This window comes from Delphinapterus leucas, chromosome 8 (assembly GCF_059928025.1).
Source record: "Delphinapterus leucas isolate spDelLeu-1000000601 "Yukka" chromosome 8, BTC_Dleu_Yukka2, whole genome shotgun sequence".
NCBI classification, from domain to species: domain Eukaryota; kingdom Metazoa; phylum Chordata; class Mammalia; order Artiodactyla; family Monodontidae; genus Delphinapterus; species Delphinapterus leucas.
Window position 1 is genome coordinate 25,461,749 of NC_143136.1, and position 21,254 is coordinate 25,483,002.

Sequence of the window (21,254 nt, forward strand, 5' to 3'; positions counted from 1 at the left end):
TATGAATTATCTCTCAATAAAAGCATTACTGAAAAAAGGGTTTAATAGTTTTATCAGGAAAATTTCAACTTGAAAATTTGTAAAACACATCAACTCATACATTTGATAATGAATAGCAAATTATTTGCTACTTGTCTCATTGAATTGAACTGTATTAATGCTTGTTCACATTATTATGAAAGAAAGATATTTCCTGTACATAAAATACATCAGATCAGATATGATTCTCTGTGTGTGTGGCAATTGATGCCACTAAAATGGAACTGATAGACCTTAATTCCACTGTGTTACATTAAAAGTTTATTGAATATGTATGTGCGTTTCTAAGGAAGGAATAGATTATAGAAATCATTTTATCAAACAGAAGCATCTTATAAACAGTGAGAAGTGGGAAAATTAAGTGTTGACCAAAGTCGTAACATTGTAAAAGCACCAAACCAACCCTAGAACTCAGGATGTCTGATTTTCATCCTGTTTCTTTACAGATGCCATTGTTTTTCTTTAATATTTCAGTTTTAAACTTGTCAGAAATATGAAATTGATGTATATGTGGATGTATACACTACCCTCTGTCTCATTTTTGTGAAACAATGAAAGCTAAGCAAAGGAAAAATACTGGTCCCCTAAATAAACAACACAGATTATCCTGTTGTTTTTGAAAGCTTAACATTTTCCAAATCATTAAATCAAACATATTAAAGAAATATAAAGTTCTTAATGTAGTTTTGCAGCAGTAATGGGGTCCTAGGAAATCATGCACAAGGTTTAGTTTAAAAGATAATAAATGAAAGTATCTTATAAATATCTGATGTAATTCTTGCCTACCCAATGGTAGATGTCCCCACCTCCAATCTTGTGGTATTGCCAAATTACTTCCAACTTTGCCTGGCAGGTAAGACAGTCTTTGAGGAAACATGAATTCAAATTCTAACTTAATCACTTCCTACTTGAAATGTCCATCCACCGATAAATAACCTTGTCCATCCACCGATAAATAACCTAATTGTCCTAAACTCTGTTTTCTTACATGGAAAATGGGAATAATAATGATGTGATTATTATTATATCATATTATAGTATAATAATAATAATGATTGTGATTATCAACTGAGCAAATTTTTATTCGAATTCCTACTGTTAAAACAATTATCATCATTTCCTTTTTGTGTCTATTAATCTGAGCTCATTAAATAGTTAGGTAGAACAGTCACTTTATACACTGCTGAAAATAAATACAAATAGGACATTTACCAAAATCAGGGAACTTATTTATATATGAAAATAGTTTGACTATCATTAAAGAATAAATCCTAAAAAGAGGATTTTTTGAAGGGGGAAAAGAAAAATCAGTTAATCCTGGCTGTTAGCACTCAAATCCAGATCATATAAGTCACTATATTTTTGCAACTCCTAACTACAATGCCCAAGTATTCAAAATGAACAAGAAAACTAATTGCAATGCAATTTTAATTTTTTTTTCTTATCTGGCAACATGGTTAAATGCTTCTGAAACTTTAATAACAACAGAGAAACATCAGAAAGAGTGCCAGTCTAAGATCTTTGTAGGCATTTTTATGTTTAATATTCACAAGCTCTCATCAAAACACCCTTCTTTTCCTTTTTCAGAGGATATTTAGGGAATGAGGTCTAGAGAAGTTAAGGGATGTAAGACAGCAATATTAATCTTGGTGCTGGGAACACGAACCAAATCCAAAGTATTTGCTCTAGATCACAGGATTGGCTAAGGTAGCACACACACAACAAAACTGTGAGAAATATACAGCAGCAAAAACACAAAGCTCATTCTCACTAGAATGTGAATTTTTGTATCAGATTCAAGTGAAAGGGGATCTCTGGCAAAGTCACAGCAGAATCACTAGGGAACAGGGAAGAAAAAAGGCAATGATGGAGACAGTGACAATAAATAAATTGCAAGGAGGATCTGTTCTGAGAGCAGAAAGGAAGAGAGCCAGAAACCACACAGATAGAAGTCTACTCTATAAAAGAGAAGGCAGCTAGGTTGCCTCCATGATTTTTTTTTTTTTTTTTTGCGGTACGCGGGCCTCTCACTGTCGCGGCCTCTCCCGTTGCGGAGCACAGGCTCTGGACGCGCAGGCCCAGCGGCCATGGCTCACGGGCCCAGCCGCTCCGCGGCATGTGGGATCTTCCCGGACCGCGGCATGAGCCCATGTCCCCTGCATCAGCAGGCGGACTCTCAACCACTGCGCCACCAGGGAAGCCCGCCTCCATGATTTTTTATGACATATTCATTTTACTCCTCAACTCTGTGTATGGGGAAGGGAGTTTTGGAGAAGAGAAAGGAAAGCATGACCCATGTTTTAGTACCATAAAAATTATTACCTTCATTTAGTATCCTAACTCTTTAGTCACCCAAGAAGCTGTTTTCAGAAACTGCTTTGCTGACGATTGCAGGGTGTGCTGTAAATATCATATAATTTCACTTACACATAATGCTTTTTATGCTCTTTACAATTTAGCTACCACCCCATTACCAACCCCCACCCCAATACCAGGTCATTTTGACTTTCATATTCTGAAGATTTCCTCTATTGAATACTTTATATCACTTGTTGATGAAACATGCAAAATAAAAACTTTTTTATGTAACTAAGATGTTAAACTCAAGAAAATTCATAAAAAGTTAATCCATAGCAAACCAACACTTCACTTTGAGTGCAAAATCCTTGTAACTAAATATGTACATTCATACATAAATAAACCATAGATTTATGCTATTTATTTTGAAAACCAAACCATTATTTTACCTTGAAATATATGTAATCTTAATCTAACCAACAGAAAATATAGCCCACCCTTTGGATTTCAATCATCTATTAAGGCTTTATAATAACCAAATAAGATAGTTCACTATGAAAAAAGAGTGATTATTTCACTCCAGGGAAAAATAAATTTGAATTTATCACCTAGTTAATCCATAATTGCCATATTTGCAATGCTATTAGTTTGGAATGGTCACTCATGATACAAAGGCACAAAATAATGAAGTAGCTATAAATATTTAGTCGTTTTGTTAATGACTCATAACTGAAATTCTAAATTGTTTATACCCAGTACCTCATCCTCTCACACATTAGTGGAAATAGTGTGTTTTAAACATATTGTACATGACTGATACCCAATTATTGAAATGAAAACTTTTAGGATAGATATTAATTGGAGAACTTATATACTGGTAAATTTAATATTCAAATAGCCACAAAATGTAAGGTTTGGGGAAGTGATGACCATCCTCCCACATTTTAATTAGAAAGTTTTAGAATGTTACCATTCAACTATTTTTTATTTTATATCATATAGAATTCTTCAAAAAGAATTTAAACTGAAAAAGATGTTATATTAGATCAATAATCTCAGAAAATAAAATCTACCATAAAAAAGATATTTTTTCTAATTCTCCAAGAAAGATATTTTAAAAGAAGAAAAGAAATCAAAGTATTTTTTGAAGTTTCACTAAAAATAAATGGAAGAATCTTGGGATTTGAAGGACAAGGATGGGGAACATTCATGTAACTTAGCAACAAGAAAAATACAATAGTTCTGTCAAAGTTTAAAAAATAAGCCTTCAGCCAAGAGTAAAATTTTGTATAGAGACAAACAGGCACAGACTTACTTAAAATAGCAGAAATGGTTCTGCTGTGTCATCAAAAGAGTCATCCTTTTTTTTCTTTCCTTTTTTTTTTTTTTTTGAGACTGCTGGAATCTCTCTCACAAGAGAGAGGTTTCCTGAATGAGTCTGTCGTTGAACCCAATGGAAGGCCAGGAGAGCCATCTGGCTGCAGTTTATCTTTTCTCCTAATGGAGAACTTACTCATTAATGTACAGGGAAATGATTCTGATGCTCCTGGCACTTAGAGAAACAAACTCTAGAATTTACTTTGCCAACAGGACTTTTAGCAGATGTTACTTCATTTGTTAAGTTGACAGCTTGTTTGCTTACACTGCCTCATACTGCTGATGTTTTCACAGTGAATTTCGGGAGTTTGAGAATGGCTCCATCTGTGTGGAGTGTGACCCCCAGTGTGAGAAGATGGAAGATGGCATCCTCACATGCCATGGACCGGTAAGCCTGAAGACATGTACGGTTGTGTTGGCTTATTTAGTTTCATGTATGAATGTCTGTCAAGTCATTGCTTTATCACTTATCCATCCATTGAATAGGTATTTACAGCATGCTATGGGGAATCACATTCAACATTCTCCCCTCAAGAGGCTTACAGCTTAGTAGTAGAGATAAAGTATTTAAAACTTCAGTTTCTTAAATATTTATGTCCCAGATAATGTATTTAAAAAGAAGATATGGAGTTGTCCTTGAAGACTGCACAGGGCTGAAAAGAGAGATACACAAATAATTATTGAAGCAAAATAATTGATAAAATATGTATAAATTGTTATATGAATACATTTGAGGGAGAAACTAAATCTTTGAGATGGAAATTGAGACACCAAGGAAAGCCAAAGAAAAGTGATGTTTCAGCTATGCTTTGAAGAAGAATCTGAAATGAGGAAACATGTAAAGATACGTAAATGTGAAAGTTTATGTTGTGTTTGAGGTAAACTGTAACACATTTGTACCTGTGTTTAATCATTTAACTATAATGGCATTATGAAGGAAAATTGAAAAAAAGGAGGAAAACAAGCACTCAGAAACTAAAATCTAAAGCTGTGTGATAAGTACCATGGCCGAGAGAAAAACTGAACTATGATGATTGAAGGAGGGGCTATGGGATCAGGAAAGTCTTTATGGATAAGTTGACATTTATATAGTTTGAAGTTAGTCTTGTGGAGAAAATGATAATTATTTTCTAGACCTTCCTTTGGTTCCCATCTTTCTTAATAATGAGGTCAGTATGAGTTTGTCATTCCAAAGTGTCATATTCATCCTTCTTTAGACAAATTTCCAGTTTATTTGTGTATTAAGTCATCATTCAGTAAATAACTTGGGGACCAACATTTGGGTGTAGCCAAGAGCTCAACACTGCTCATAACGATTCATTTCAAATTTAAATAGTATTAATTTTTCTACCAGAGTGCTTATTCAGCACTTAATTATCTTAGAAAAAAATTATCATTGAGCCCTCCAAACTTCCATTAGGCCCCAATGAGCTGTTCTGGAACTTCTTCTAAAGAAGGATGTGGAAAACTTGGACAGTTCAGAGGACTACCACAAAGGATGATTAAGCTTGGAAAACCAGACCTCTGAGAAAAAGAAGTGGTGTGATTTGGCCTGAAGAACCAAAGTCTAAAAGACAATTTAATATGTAATGATCTCCAAGTAAGTATGCTAAGGGCATATGCAGCTATTTTCTTTTTCCACTAAGGATAGTCATTTAAAATACAATTAATCTGCAGCATGAGAAATGTGGACTCTGTAAAGAATGTCAGGAGACACAGGAAAGTAAAATTCCATAATGGGTTTGTTAAAGTAAGTTGAGCTGTCTCTCTCTATGAGACTTCTCTAAAAACCAGCATATTTAGGAACCATACATCATAGAATGAAAAACAAAAAATCTCTTTCTGAGAAAGAGACTTTGAAAATGTACAATTACAATAACCAAGAATTTGGCCATCTCCTTTGAACAAGGCAAACCACAAGAGTAGTCCCGTCTTTTTCAGTTCCTTATGCTGCCTCCTATGGTATAAAAGTATGCTAGTAAATAACTAGCTTATTGATTTCTTTGTTTTTACAGTCTATTTGATCATTCCTTTGTTCCTTAAAATAATTGAGACGGTTTATAAAAATACACATTAAAAAGCCCTAAAAATTAATATTCTTGCAATTTTCAAAATTACTTGATAACCAAGAAAGAATGAAAAAACAGGTTTTTAGTGAAGACATTTTAATTCTGTAAGGACAACATTGTTGGGCCATATGCTTAAAATCACTATTCAGTGCTAAAATTGTAAATGAGTATGTCTAGAGATTAGAGAAGGCAATAAGTCAAAAGTAGAAAAAACTCCGTAAAGTTGAATCACTCATTTGTGGAAGATCAGAGCATGAAATCAAGAAAACTGACTTGATCAGTAAGCCTTAAAATGCTAAGCAGGTAAGAGCACAGTGTCTTTTAGGTTATGGTATCTGAAAAACTGCCAGGATTGAGCTCAAGCAATAGCCCAAACTTTGCTCCCTCTAGGGGGTTGCTTGTTTTCAGCCTTTACAATTTATATTAGGTGTATGCCTGTTTCTGGGTCTACATGTTGTTTATCAAAACTAAGGACGGAAGTGGTTTTGTGTGCCACGTAACCGGCATATATCACTTAGGATACCCAGGAGGTTCAGGAAACTTCTTCATGAGACTGACACAGTGATGAGATAGAGGAAGAAGTCGTAAAGCTAACTGGAATTTCCACACCTGGTCTTATGATTTATTCTGCTGAAATCTCATTTTCTTGAACTGTTAATGTTTCCCTAATGATAAGAATTGATAAATATTTATATTTGTCAAACACTATTACCTCTGAAGCATACTATCACATTCTCCATTTAAAATATAAAGAAATTGAACCCATGGTAATGATTAGAAAGTTACTCCAAAAGTCAGCAAGTCAGTAAGATGCGGAGCTGGGACTCAACTATAGAAGTTCTGACTCCAAATTTCACAGTCTTTTCATTTCACTATTTTTCCCTAGGCAACAATGTCCGTAAAGTAATAAGGATAAAATGCTTTCTGGGAATATACATATGTAAAATGGATGGTATTATCCTATTTAAATGTGACAGACATTCAGGATAATCTTGAGAGGGGTGGATTTGAAATAAAGCAAGCCTCTGCTTTTATATTCTCATCTGTCTGCACTTGGTCTTCTTTACTTTATTCTTTTTTTTTCTTTTCTTTTCTATCTTTTCTTTCTTTACAATTTTATCTTTTCTGACTCACTTTCACTATTACTGTATAGTCCTATCAAGAAAGATAAGGGGGCTTCCCTGGTGGCGCAGTGGTTGAGAGTCCGCCTGCTGATGCAGGGGACACGGGTTCGTGCCCTGGTCCGGGAAGATCCCACATGCCGCAGAGCGGCTGGGGGCCCGTGAGCCATGACTGCTGAGCCTGCGCGTCCGAAGCCTGTGCTCTGCAACGGGAGAGGCCACAACAGTGAGAGGCCCGCATACTGCAAAAAAAAAAAAAAAAAAAAGAAAAATAAGGGAGGGAATGTAAGAACAAAAGAAAAGGACATCAGAAAAAGTCAAAGGAGACCAAAATATAAGCCACAGAGACAGCAAGAGAAGGGAGGGGATAGGAGAAGGGAACTGATTTTTGGGGAGCGAGGGAAACTGATTTTTGAAACACAATTTTTGTTAAAGCTAAAATAGCTGTTAAATCCAGGTTAATAGAGCTTCTGTTGCCACAACAAATAGCCCCCATATTGCAGTAGCTTACAGAAAAATGTTTAAATCTTTTTCATGTAAAGTGCACTGCAGGTCTGGGGAACTTTCTAAGGCAGGACCCTCTCCCTGTGGTGGTCTGGCATTCCAGGATGCTTTGAAGTTATGGCATCTCTACATCTACATGGGATCCCCACATCATGGCAGCTGGGAAAGAGAAGGCTGGAGAGTTTAGCACTGGCAGTCTCATAAATTGCTTTTACTTAATTTCATTGTCCAAAGCGAGACACACACCTCCCCTCTAGTGGGAGGGAATTTCCATATTCTGTGAGGCTGGAAGTGGAAGAGAATTGGATACTGGTGAATAGTGGCTTTCTCTCTTACAGCGGCTACCAGAGAAAAACATCAATTGTCACTGAGAAAAAAAAATGAAATGTATCCCTCAGGATTTAGCCTATCCTTTAGTTTTCTGTCTGGATTACTGTGTCCAAGGGTAGCTTAAAATCAGAGATAAGGAAGAATGTTGCCTTCATCTCTCTTTTCTGTTGTTGCATTTATCAGTTCATTCGCTGTACCTAGCTTCTTAAAAGCTTTGGGAATATAATGATAAAAGAGTTAAGTATTAGACAACATGTATTTCTTTAAATCTCTTTATTATGGAAACGAGATAGAGAATCAGACATTTCATTTCTTTTGAGATTTGTCAGGACATCTTTTAGTTATGTCAGCTCGGGACATTTGATTTCATATCATGATAATACAATTAAATAGTTAAGAGATGCTTTAAAAACAAGGAAGCACAAAAAAATTTATCCTATTAAAGTCTGCTTAACGATTAAATGTGAATTTAATTTTAGTTTCATAAATTTTTTACATCTTCTGATTTTACCTGGACATTATTTTACATTAGAAGTATTTTATAGAAAAATAATTCCTAATTCTGACTACCACTGCCTAATTTACTCACAGTAAGTTTTATTCTTGTGTTCTGAAAGAAGACATCAGCATGTCTCTTGTCTTGTACAATGTTATACCACTGAGCATACTTGCACAGTAAATGATTTTGTATAATAGACAGTATTATGTGCTTAAGTACCCATGAGCAGGTGTTAAAACTGGAAACATGTGAAGTATTCTTTTTTGGTAGGAAATAAGTTGCCAGCAGCAAACTCTTCAGGTTGAATAGGGATTCTCTTTCACAGAATAAATAAGTATATATATACACACATATATATGTACATACATATATATACACATATGTTTATATACATAAACAAATATATATATATGAGATTTAGAAGTATGAGATTTAGATATACCTATAACTGTTTAGATAGATAGGTAGATAGATAGATAGATAGATAATAGATAGATACTCTAAATCTTCCTTCAAAATAGTAAGATAGGTGTTTGATTGAACCTCACCAGTCTCAGGATTTCCAGAAATCTCTTCCTGATTACCCTTTCTTCTTTGTGCTACTATTCTTCCTTAGCTGCCTTTATCTTTAAATTTTAAAGTATTATATTTCTTGATTTCCTGATGCCTTATATCACCACTTGCAATGTCTGGCTACTTTTGGATTAGCATCCATAGAGAGATGTAACACACTCTCGTGAATAGACTGATCCCCACACGCCCTGTCTAATAAATAGCTCTGTAAAATGTTTGCTTGCTCGTCTCCCAAATACACATTGTTTATAATTATAAACTTAATAATATTAAATATTTCCCTCTATACTTAGTATATCTTATTTATCTAAATTATCTTCAATGTGACCTGTCCTAATTGTTAAACTATGTGGATATAAGCAGATTTTGGGGAGAAAAGAGTCAAGTTAAGAAGTTCCAAGAAGTAGTCAAAGAGAAGAGGAATCCTAAGACAATTTGATGTTCAAAAAGGAGAACTAAAAGTAAATTTTGAGTAGGTAATATCATTATTTAAAACACCTGAATGTGTAAATATATGGGCATCTTTTAAGGAAATAGTATTTTTCACCAAAATGTTCTCAATTTGATTTGAGAATGTACTACTTATCATTTCTTGCATGCTTACTATCCCCAGCACCAAGTCCAAATCATTTTTTTGGTACAATTTTTAGATGTTTAATATGAATTTAAGATTTTTACTTTTGTTATGACATTTAACTATGTTTACACATTACTGCTTACTATAATTATACATATTAGATATTATAAATTATAAACATAAATATATGAAGTGAGTTAGTTTTATTTAGATTTATCATGCTCGTATTTATATCACCTTCATTTTTGAATAAGTTTTTCCATATAATTTTCTTTTGTATGTACAAGTTCTTGATTTTTGCTCATCAGATTGTGCCTTTATTGTGCTCTCAGTATTGTACTGTTATTTGCTAAAATCCCTATTAATAGACATGATATGATTTTTAGCATTATCATAAGCTGATATGAGTTGGAGAGTAACTTAGAAATTAACCTTTATTTGCCTAAACTACCTAATTCCTGATAACTCAACTATAGAAAAAATTTAAATTAATTGTTCAAATAGTCATGGTACTACCAAAGGAAAGTTTACGTCTCACTTGTATATGAAATTCAGTGTTACCTAGTTCCTATCATTTCCTTATTTTCATTAACTACTTAGTAAGAATTTTCACATATTCCCAGTGGTTGTGATAAAATATTTCCAGGAATAATGTGTTGTTATCAAATATCGTTGCACTGTAATCTCACTAGGAATAAATGACAGAAAGAAAATGCTGATGTCCTTCTGGAAAAATCACTGGGCAATTTTGCTGATCAGAAAGCTACAATAGCAGCGTCCCCATTTGTACTTCTGAAAATGCTCTTCAGTTCTCGAGAGGAAGATTGGCCACCCACTGAAGTCTCAGTAACTAAACCAGATAAATACATTCCAGAGGAAATGGCACCCATTTTTCTTCCTCTATTTTTTTTTTTCACACTTCAGGGACCTGACAACTGTACAAAGTGCTCCCATTTTAAGGATGGCCCGAACTGTGTGGAAAAATGTCCAGATGGCTTACAGGGGGCAAACAGTTTCATTTTCAAGTATGCTGATCAGGATCGGGAGTGCCACCCATGCCATCCAAACTGCACCCAAGGGTAAGCAACTTTACTGGTCCAAAGCTTAATCATGTGTGTATTACTAATCAAGAGGTGCATACATGCATTTTATCCCTGACACAGTCTACTGAATACATAATATTCTTATGCAAAATTCTATTCGTGTTTATATAATGTGTTGATTTTAAGAGAACTCCTTTCTATAAGAATGCTTTATGGAATCGAATTTATACCCTCTAAAATAGTTCTGTTGAACATTTTCCTGTAACTTCTATTGACACCTTCATGAAGCTGGTATCAGGTATACTTTGTATGGAGTGTAGAAATTCTTCCAAATTTTACTGAGGATTAAAGATATCAGAAAAGACAAGTAATTGTACTTTTGAGATTCACGCTTAATAAATCTTTAACAGAGATTTTCTGTTTCTTTGTTGTTACAATCACCTTAAAGTGAAGGTCTCTTTTTGATAAATGCTGCCTTGTATTACTCCTTCAACAAAATATAAGCAAAAGCAGTGATGGTAAAAAAAAAAAAGAAAAAAAAAAGGAACCTAGTGATATGTATTTGAATAAAAATACAAGTACATTTTGTGAAGGTGATTCTATTATAGGTTAACCTACAACCTAGTGTTTCTTCAACCGATATAGGACAATTCAAAGATGGGTACACATTTTTCTACTTTTCAAAAGGATGCATTGTAAAATGAATAATAATTAGACTACTTTTGATACTGATAACAGTTGAGTAACAAAGACATATTACAGAAAGAAGAAAAGCACTGAACTATAAAAGAAATAATGTCACTTCATTGAACAAATCCCAACAACTATTTCTTTAAAAGACAGCAAATCTCTTTTAATAAGGACTTTTCCTTCTCTTTCCTGTAGAAGGAGAATAAATTTAGAATCAAGGGCAGTTTCACATGCTCTGTCCTCCTTCTGTCCAAAAAACCTCTTCTCCCTTGTGAGTGCCCACACACATGTGCACACACACATACAAACCCACAGAGACACTTGTGGAGAATCATCTTGGGTGCTTTAGATCTGGCAGGAAAGTATGAGATTCCATAAAGAGATTTTCTGCCAGAGTAAGGGCTGGCTGTTAGGGGATATTGAAGAAGTTAAGCAAGCCACATCATTTTCTGCCAGGAGGACATCAATTTGCAGATGCTGCTACAATTTCCTGCAGGTCAAGAAATCAGCTTAATTCACTCTGTGAAGTGGCAGATCCTCAAAAGGTAAAGTAATATGCTGCCATTCAAATGCAGCTTGGGAGAGCTAATGCCACCTCACTGGTTTGAGGATACTGAAATAGACACTCTGCTTCAAGGAAATTAGAAGGAATAAGCTGCTCCCCTGGCGAGTTTTGGGCACACTTCAGTTAAGGGTATTTCATGAAGATACTAGTATTGCTGGAGCAGAAGGGTCAGCAACAGAAAGGGAAAACGTTGCCTGCTAAAATAATCATCCACAAGAGGGTTTTATTGTTTTGCATCTAAAATTAAACAAACATTATTCAATGTAATGTTGATGTCAACAGCTGTTGCCATTCAAAATGAGACCTTTTGCTGTTTTTGCAAATCTAATTACAACAAAGCCATTAGGGAAATGAAAGTGAGATCACAGAGCTGTACATAGTCTGGATGTATGGCTGGTGTGTCTTCCTCTCAGTCCTTTTAAATCATGATTGTATAATAAAAGAAAAGATATATAGTGGGGGGAAAGTAGAAGGAGGGACAACAAATAGATCAATTTACCACAGTAACAAAAGTTGGATGTCAACCAAAAGGGAGGATGAAGGTGTAACAGGAAACAAACCTGACCAGATCACTTGGGAACCCTAGTAAATAAAATGATGACTTTAAATTCACTGGTGCAGAATGATGGTGAGACAGAATTTGACTAGTGTACTCCCTGGCATCTTCTAAGGTAAATGGATTCTGTAATGACTGACTTAATCCTGTCAGTTTCTTGTCTTTGTTTCCATTTATCTTCCTGCCATCCTTTTTCTAACAGCGTCCGCATTGTCCAGGTTCACTCACTTCCTAAGAGTTCTGTGGCCTCAGCCTCAGAATGGAATTTAGGATTTGGGCATTTCTAAATGCTTAAGCCCTCCTCTGTACACTACTGCAGTGCAACACTGTGCTTTGAGATTCTTTCAATGAAGCAATGAGGTGCTCTATGCATTCAGTCCCTTCCTTTCAAATTGAGCATGTAGAGATAGAATCTTTCCCTAGGAAGATCATAGGGGCAGTAGGCATGATGGGACAAGTGACTATTTTTATTCCTAAACATACATAATAAATGACCTATCAGTAAGCGTGAGCTCACCATGCCAACTCCATTGGAAAACAGCTTTTCTTTTATATGCCAATATTATGTCAGCTGGATAATTCAAGAACCAAGTTAATGGAAATAGTCTTTCAAATCATTTTTCAGAAGGAAGTTCTTACTTTGAATACTGTTTAATGATCATCTGAAAGTAAAATTATCATGTAATACCTTAAAAGCCCTTTTACCACTCTAAAAGTACATTAGATGTATTGACTCTAATAAGTTCTTTAGATGTTTTTAAAATAGGTGATCCATTTAGCTAGTACCTATCAGGAGAGTCTCACTAATATTCCTAGAGGAAAAAAAAATAACATTGTCTCTTCTTGCCTTGACTAGAGAACTTTTATTTTAGCAGCCTTTCTCATTTCATTCATTCTTCAACTTTGTTATATTGAACACCTGTTGTGTATCAAATACAGTGATAGCTAAGTTCAGAAATAAGCAAAACACAGCTCTTGATCACTAGGAAGTCACAGTCCAGTGAATTTTTATTCTTACAATTTATATCCTTTCATCAGAGATCCCCCTGTATTTTGAAATGATTAGCAAGAATTTAAAACTTAGAAATGATATTCATATTTGAAATTAGCAAGGTAGAAATTTTAAAAGAGGACATGTAAACTAAATTTAGTGTACAGTTGAGTAGTCGTAAGGGCAAAGATCATAGTTTCTTTACTAATATCACTTACGTCCATGACGAATGTCAATTTAATTTTTGTTTGGAGACGTGAACTGGGATTTTTTTTTTTTTTTCTTCTTTGCGGTAAGCAGGCCTCTCACTGCTGTGGCCTCTCCCGTTGCGGAGCACAGGCTCCGGACGCACAGGCCCAGTGGCCGTGGCTCATGGGCCCAGCTGCTCCACGGCATGTGGGATCCTCCCGGACCGGGGCACGAACCCGTGTCCCCTGCATCAGCAGGCGGACTCTCAACCACTGCGTCACCAGGGAAGCCCTGGGATATTTATTTTTAATAGGGCATCTTTAAAAAATTCATTAAAAGTTTTTAGTAATATTAGAATCATGATTTGATACTATTAAATTTTCTATATGCCTTAATATTTTTCTTATCAATTCTTTTTATATTTTTAACTGTATGTAATGAAAGAATTTCCATTGCTGGAGAGAACAAAAGAAGGGCTGCTTGTGGAATTATTGTCGATAACTTCTGTAATGAAATTTTAAAATATTTTTCCATTTTAATTTCAAAATTCAGAGAAGATTTTGTCAAAATATCTCAACTATGTTACTTGTATGGGTATATCAAGGTGTTCATAAATCAGTAAGTACAAGCAAATGTTAAACACAGCTCAATATTTGGAATTCCAGTTTTTTTAATATATTATATTAACATGTTACAGTTTCTCTTTCTGAACTTTCTGTAAAGTTTCTACTTTAGAACACTAATTATCTAGAGACTTGTATTATTTCACATCTTTATTCAGTCTCTTATTTAGGATTTTGACTCTTCAAAAGTTTAATGTTTCCATTATTCTTTGATTTTCCTGAATCTACATAAATTGCATGTGCTAATTATTTGCTTATGTCAAGTACAAAGAGTTGAAATAGAATATACATCTTTAAATACACAGTGATTTGTATTTACAAAAAATGGGACCACACTCTTATTCTGTCTTCCATTCTTGTTTTATCCTCAACTTATAAATACCTTTAAATCTCAAATATCCTACAAAATCTCCTAGACAAACTTTCTTGACCTCACACCCCACCCCCTCAGTAGCTCTTCCCTTTTCCCTTGCTTCTATTCTCTTATTTGCAATTTGCTTCTCAACTCACAGCAACCTAAATTCTAGTGATCTTGACTATGACAACTAACATACTCTTAGTAGTTCTTTGAATAGACCTCTCTTGCACTTGACAACGATTGATGATCATCCATTTCCTGAAGTTTTTTCATGATTTGGCTTCCATGACACTGCAATTAATTGATTTTACTCAAACATATTTTCCTATGTTTCTGGCTTATGAGCTCATCTTATGTCATTTACTAATTATTGGAGTTTCAGTCTCAGTCTCTGCTTTTCTCACTTTATAGATCCTTCTTCAGCCATCACATCCACTTACATGATTTCAGCCTTCTCCTGTATGATGTTTCAAAACTGGATCATTGTACCTGTGCCTCCTGCTTCCCTCTCCTCCCCCCACACCGTCCCCTCCACCAGACTCATCTTTCCAGATGCTGAGGAACATTTCTACCTAGATGTAGGAAAACCACACTAAACTTTAGATACCTAAGACTGAAACTATCAAGCCTGCTTCCGGAACACACACACACACAGAGGAAGGTATTCCTCCTCTTGCATTCTCTCACTGATGGTACCACTATTCTCAGTATGAGTCATCTTTAACTCCTCTGATCTTTCCTCTTCCATCATCAAATCAGCCACCAACTACTGTTTTTTTGTTTTTTTTTTTCCCGCATACGTTTCAAGGTATTCCTTAAATCCAACTCTGCCCCTATCCTAATTACTGTTTCCCTAGTTTAATCCTTCATCATCTTTTACAGAGACTAAAACAGTCTCTGTGCCAAAGGAATCTGTCTGGCTCCCAGCTGACTAGCCTTCAGTGGGCAAAGAGATCAATGTATAACACACATCTAGCAATTTCACAACTTCTTTAAAACCCTGCAGTGGTTTCCCATTGTTTGTTCCTAAGCAGACAGTCTTCAGTTCTGGTTCCTTTCTAGTGATCTAGCTTCTTTTTTTCCTTCTCCCTGTTGCCTCATATGTTGTTCTCTAACTATTCAGAATTATTTGTAGCTGTTCGTATACTCTCTACCCTTCCTCAGATCGATGCTTTTGCTCCTGCTGTTTCTTACCCCTTAGAAATTATTGCCACCCCAACCCTGGTTATCAGGACTCTGAACTCTGAACTTCAGTTTTCTAACTTCTCCGAGGGTGTGACCCCAACCTTCTGAAACTCTGTGTCCCTCCTCCACGCTCTCCTAAGTCACTGGTTCGTGTTCCTCATTATATTTATCATATTGTACAATACACATATGTTTATGCATCTGTCTCCTTCATTAAAGTTTGAGCTCATTAAAAATAGGAAAATGTCTAATTCATCTTTTTTCTCCCCCCAGCTCCTAGAATAGTAGGAACACTTAGTAGGCATGTGACGGAGTTTTTTTTTTTTAATGGATGAATGAAGATCTTTCATTATTCACTCTTTAACTTTCCCCTCAAGTTAAAGCTTACTTTCAAATACATTTATCTTACAAAGGTTATAATAAATACAGATTACAAACTAACCATAGCTTTCAGATTATCATTTGGAAGTAAGAAGTAGACTATTAATTTTACAAAAATGGCACTACTGTATTTTAAGAAAGCATTTTGAAGAAGGTATAACTGGAAACTAGAAAAAAATAAGTCCTTTGGAATAGAAGAAAACCATGTAAGACAATTTGCAAACTTTTATACTAATTGTTTTTTATTTTTAGAAATGGTTTTGATTATGAATTTTGGAACCAATTCAATGCTATGTGCTCTATATTTTTATTTAAATTTCTTATTTGCTTTTTTTAAAAGCCTTTTTCACAGTGTATTTCATGTATTTCTGTACATTAATATTTTTCTAAGCCACTCAAAGCCAATCCTCAAAAGAAAAATAATTTTCCACCTAGTAGGAATATTATAACTGATACTGATGAAGGAGGAAAATAGTGACTTAATTAGTATTATACATAGTTATATTTATTTACGTGTTACAGAGTTTTCTAAAGATATAATGGACAGTCTGGCCTTATACAAGAGCACCTTATTACTTCATTACATAATGATTTTAACTTCAACTTCTTTTTCAGTTTTAGAAATTAGAATTTGGAAAAAATATTACCAGAAGAATTAGACTGTTCAATAAATCATAGCTGTACAAGGAATCTTGATACTGCACTGCAGCTATATGTGTTTAATGAGAGAAAAGGGAAAGAAATACAATTCAAATTTATTGGTAGATGGAAGAAATATTTCTATAATACTTCAAAATCAGAATTCTGTGTACTTATATAATTTTACTTAAATGTTAACCTCTGTGGATTCTTTACTTACCTGAGTCTCAAGTTATTCATTTCCTTGGGGAGTATTTACTTATTTTTTATTGTTTGAGTTAGATATTATGGCAGTTTAAAAACCTGTTTTCACTTGACTGTTATGGCACTGCTTTTTTAAAAGCAAGTACCAAGATAAACTGCAGTATGGTGAAACCAGTTAATTTGCTTGTTAAATGAATTCATGTTTAAAGATAAGTATGTTTTAAAGACAGTCACAACCAAGGAATGGAATAATGTGATTGTGTAAAGTATCCACGAGAATAACGTTAAAGCACATTAACTCATTTTCTGCTAAAATCAATCTTTAATAATGAGTATTAAGCATCAGTTTATTATATTATATTGAATAGCTCATGTTTTCTTTTTTATTGATTCTGTTTTTTACTTCAGCTTAAAGCCTTTTAGAAGAAACTGTATACATGAAACCAATTATAGCCATTGAAATATCAAGTTATTCATCAAGACGTAATATCACCAATGATTCAAATGAATGTAAAGTATTAGAAATGAGCAATATGTGCTTGGAAATTATCCACAGAAACAGAGTACAGTTTCCTTTACTGTGGACTTGTTTCTTTGCATTCCATTTGTGTAGTATTTACAATTTATTTCTGGGTATCCATCAAGTACATAACCTTCTCACTAGCTTTAAATTCATGATATTCAAAAATTGTCTATTAACAATAATTAAGAGTTTGACACCATCGGTATTTGTCTTATATCTTCTTTTTAAAAATGACTAATTTTTCTTTCCTTGTATTTTTAAAATTTGGATCTTCTGCAGGTGCATAGGCTCAAGTATTGAAGACTGCATCGGCCTGATGGATAGGTACTTGGTGTGCTTGCTTCCCATGTTCTTCCTCCAAGGCTCCATGTGTGAGCGCTGGTGCATGTGTGTGCATGCCACTGTGAATGGAGAATGATGTTTTCTGTTCTGTAATTGCCTGCAGGTGTAGCGGTCCTACTAGTCATGACTGCATTTACTACCTTTGGACGGGCCATTCCACTTTACCACAACATGCTAGGTAACATCTACCATGTTTCCATTTTGTCACTCAAATCCTTTCCCAGTTATCATGGATAAAAAAGTACTAACCAGTTGGGTGAAATTTATAATACGTTAAATCAGGGAGTTGTGAAAGAGGCATGTAACCCTTTACTTTTCAAGCCACATTTCTTACCTCTTCTTCCTTTTTCATTATGATTGTAGAATCCAAATTAGTAATATCATTGATTTTTAATTTTGTAAAATTTAAACATATTTTAAATATTAATCTAAAGCTTTAATAGTATTTATGTTCTTAATTATGTAGATGACTGCAAAAAATATTTTTAAGAGTGTAATTTGCAGAATTTGCAGGTGCTTGTTACTTGATTCAATTTCTGATTTTATGTTATTTTGAACTGGTTGGTATATTCCCTAGGCATAAGAATTACTCTAGGCTAAAGGCAGTGTAGAAAATATTTTGTGCAGGTGAAATTACAAGTTAGAATTAAAAAACAAAATATTTCACTAATGTTTATACAAAAACCTATACATAAATGTTTGTAGTGGTTTTATTCAAAATCACCAGAACCTGGAAATTACTCAAATGTTTTTTAACTGTGGTATATCTATACATTGTAACATTACTCAGCAACAGAAAGGAACAAACTGCTGACTTACACAAAACATGGATGGATCTCAAAAACATTAAGCTAAGTGTAGTGTTAGATTGTTTATTTGAGATTTTTCTTGTTTCTTGATGTAAGATTGTATTGCTATAAACGTCCCTCTTAGAAATGCTTTTGCTGTGTCCCATAGGTTTTGAGCCATCGTATTTTCATTGTCATTTGTTTCTGTGTATTTTTTTATTTCTTCTTTGATTTCTTCAGTGATCTCTTGGTTATTTCGTAGCACACTATTTAGCTTCCATGTATTTGTGTTTTTTACAGTTTTTTTCCTGTAATTGGTTTCCAATCTCATAGCGTTGTGGGCAGAAAAGATGCTTGATACAATATCAATTTTCTTAAATTTACTGAGTCTTGATTTGTGACCCCAGATGTGATCTATCCTGGAGAATGTTCCATGTGCACTTGAGAAGAAAGTGTATTCTGCCACTTTTGGGTGGAATGTTCTATAAATATCAATTAGATCTATCTGGCCTATTGTGTCATTTAAAGCTTGTGTTTCCTTATTAATTTTCTGTTTGGATGATCTGTCCATTGGTATAAGTGGTGTATTAAAGTCCCCTACTATTATTGTGTTACTGTCGATTTCTCCTTTCATGGTTGTTAGCATTTGCCTTATGTATTGAGATGCTCCTATGTTGGGTTCATAAGCATTTATAATTGTTATATCTTCTTCTTGGATTGATCCTTTGATCATTATGTAGTGTCCCTCCTTATCTCTTGTAACAGTCTTTATTTTAAAGTCCATTTTACCTGATACAAGTATTGCTACTCCAGCTTTCTTCTGATTTCCATTTGCATGGAATATCTTTTTTCCATCCCCTCACTTTCAGTCTGTATGTGTCCCTAGGTGTGAAGTGGGTCTCTTGTAGACAGCATATATATGGGTCTTGTTTTTGTATCCATTCAGCCGGTCTGTGTCTTTTGGTTGGGGCATTTAATCCATTTATATTTAAGGTTATTATTGATATGCATGTCCCTCTTACCATTTTCTTAATTGTTCTGGGTTTGTTTTTGTGGGTCTTTTTCTTCTCTTGTGTTTCCTACCTAGAGAAGTTTCTTTAGCATTTGTTGTAAAGCTGGTTTGGTGGTGCTAAATTCTCTTATCTTTTGCTTGTCTGATGACTTCTTCATCGAATCTGAATGAGATCCTTGCTGGTTAGAGTAATCTTGGTTGTAGGTTTTTCCCTTTCATCACTTTAATTATATCCTGCCACTCCCTTCTGGCTTGCAGAGTTTCTGCTGAAAAATCAGCTGATAACCTTATGGGGATTCCTTTGTATGTTATATTTTGTTTTTCCCTCGCTGCTTTTAATATTTTTTCTTTGAATTTAATTTTTGTTAGTTTGATTAATATGTGTCTTGGTGTGTTTTTCCTAGAGTTTATCTGTATGGGACTCTCTGTGCTTCCTGGACTTGGGTGACTATTTCCTTTCCCATGTTAGGGAAATTTTCCACTATAATCTCTTCAACTATTTTCTCAGACCCTTTCTTTTTCTCTTCTTCTTCTGGGACCCCTATAATTCAAATGTTGGTGCATTTAGTGTTGTCCCAGAGGTCTCTGAGACTGTCCTCAATTCTTTTCATTCCTTTTTCTTTATTCTGCTCCTTGGCAGTTATTTCCACCATTTTGTCTTCCAGCTCACTTATTAGTTCTTCTGCCTCAGTTATTCTGTTACTGATTCCTTCTAGTGTATTTTTCATTTCCGTTATTGTGTTGTTCATCTCTGTTTGTTTGTTCTGTAGTTCATCTAGATTTTTGTTAAACATTTCTTGTATTTTCTCAGTCCATGCCTCCATTCCATTTCCAAGATTCTGGGTCTTCTTTACTATCATTACTCTGAATTCTTTTTCAGGTAGACTGCCTATTTCCTCTTCATTTATTTGGTCTTGTAGGTTTTTACCTTGCTCCTTCATCTGTGACATATTTTTTTGCCATCTCATTTTTTTTTTTTTTTGAATGAGTGAGATTGTGTTCCTGTCTTACTGGTTGTTTGGCCTGAGGCTTCCAACACTGGGGTTTGTAGGCTATTGGGTAGAGCTGGGTCTTGGTGCTGAGATGAGTAAATCCATGAGACCTCACTCCGATGAATATTCCCTGGGGTCTGAGGTTCTCTGTGAGGCCAGTCGTTCAGACTCGGAGCTTCCAGTGCAGGAACTTCGGCCTGACCCCGGGCTCGTGAACCAATATCCCACAAGCTGCCTGAGGCAGCAAAAGAAAAAAAAACAAAAAGCAGTAACAAAGTAAAAAATAAAATTAGACTAGGAAACTAACAGATAGGTTAGGAAGAATATAAAAATAAGTGGGAATGTAAATTGATACAACCACTATGGGAAAAAGTATGGAGGTCCTTAAAAAACTAAAAATAGAACTACCATATGACCCAGCAATCCCACTACTGGACATATATCCTAAGAAAACCATAATTCAAAAAGAGACATGTACCACAATGTTCATTGCAGCACTATTTACAATAGCCAGGACATGGTACCAGCCTAAATGTCCATCGACAGATGAATGGATAAAGAAGATGTGGCACATATATACAATGGAATATTACTCAGCCATAAAAAGAAATGAAATTGAGTTATTTGTAGTGAGGTGGATGGACCTAGAGTCTGTCATACAGAGTGAAGTAAGTCAGAAAGAGAAAAACAAGTACTGTGTGCTAACACATATGTATGGAATCTAAAAAAAAAAAAAATGGTACTGATGAACCTAGTTTCAGGGCAGGAATAAAGAGGTAGACATAG

At 34.7% G+C, this 21,254-nt stretch overlaps 1 protein-coding gene across 1 annotated transcript in view; it reads left to right on the forward strand.

Moving 5' to 3' along the window:
* Positions 1-21,254, forward strand: part of LOC111171792 (receptor tyrosine-protein kinase erbB-4) — a 97,331-nt gene that overhangs the window by 35,437 nt on the left and 40,640 nt on the right. The window contains exons 10-11 of the mRNA XM_089915909.1: positions 4,009-4,102; positions 10,312-10,466. Of these exons, the coding sequence (XP_089772035.1) occupies positions 4,009-4,102; positions 10,312-10,466 (249 nt within the window). The remainder of the gene's footprint in view (positions 1-4,008; positions 4,103-10,311; positions 10,467-21,254) is intronic.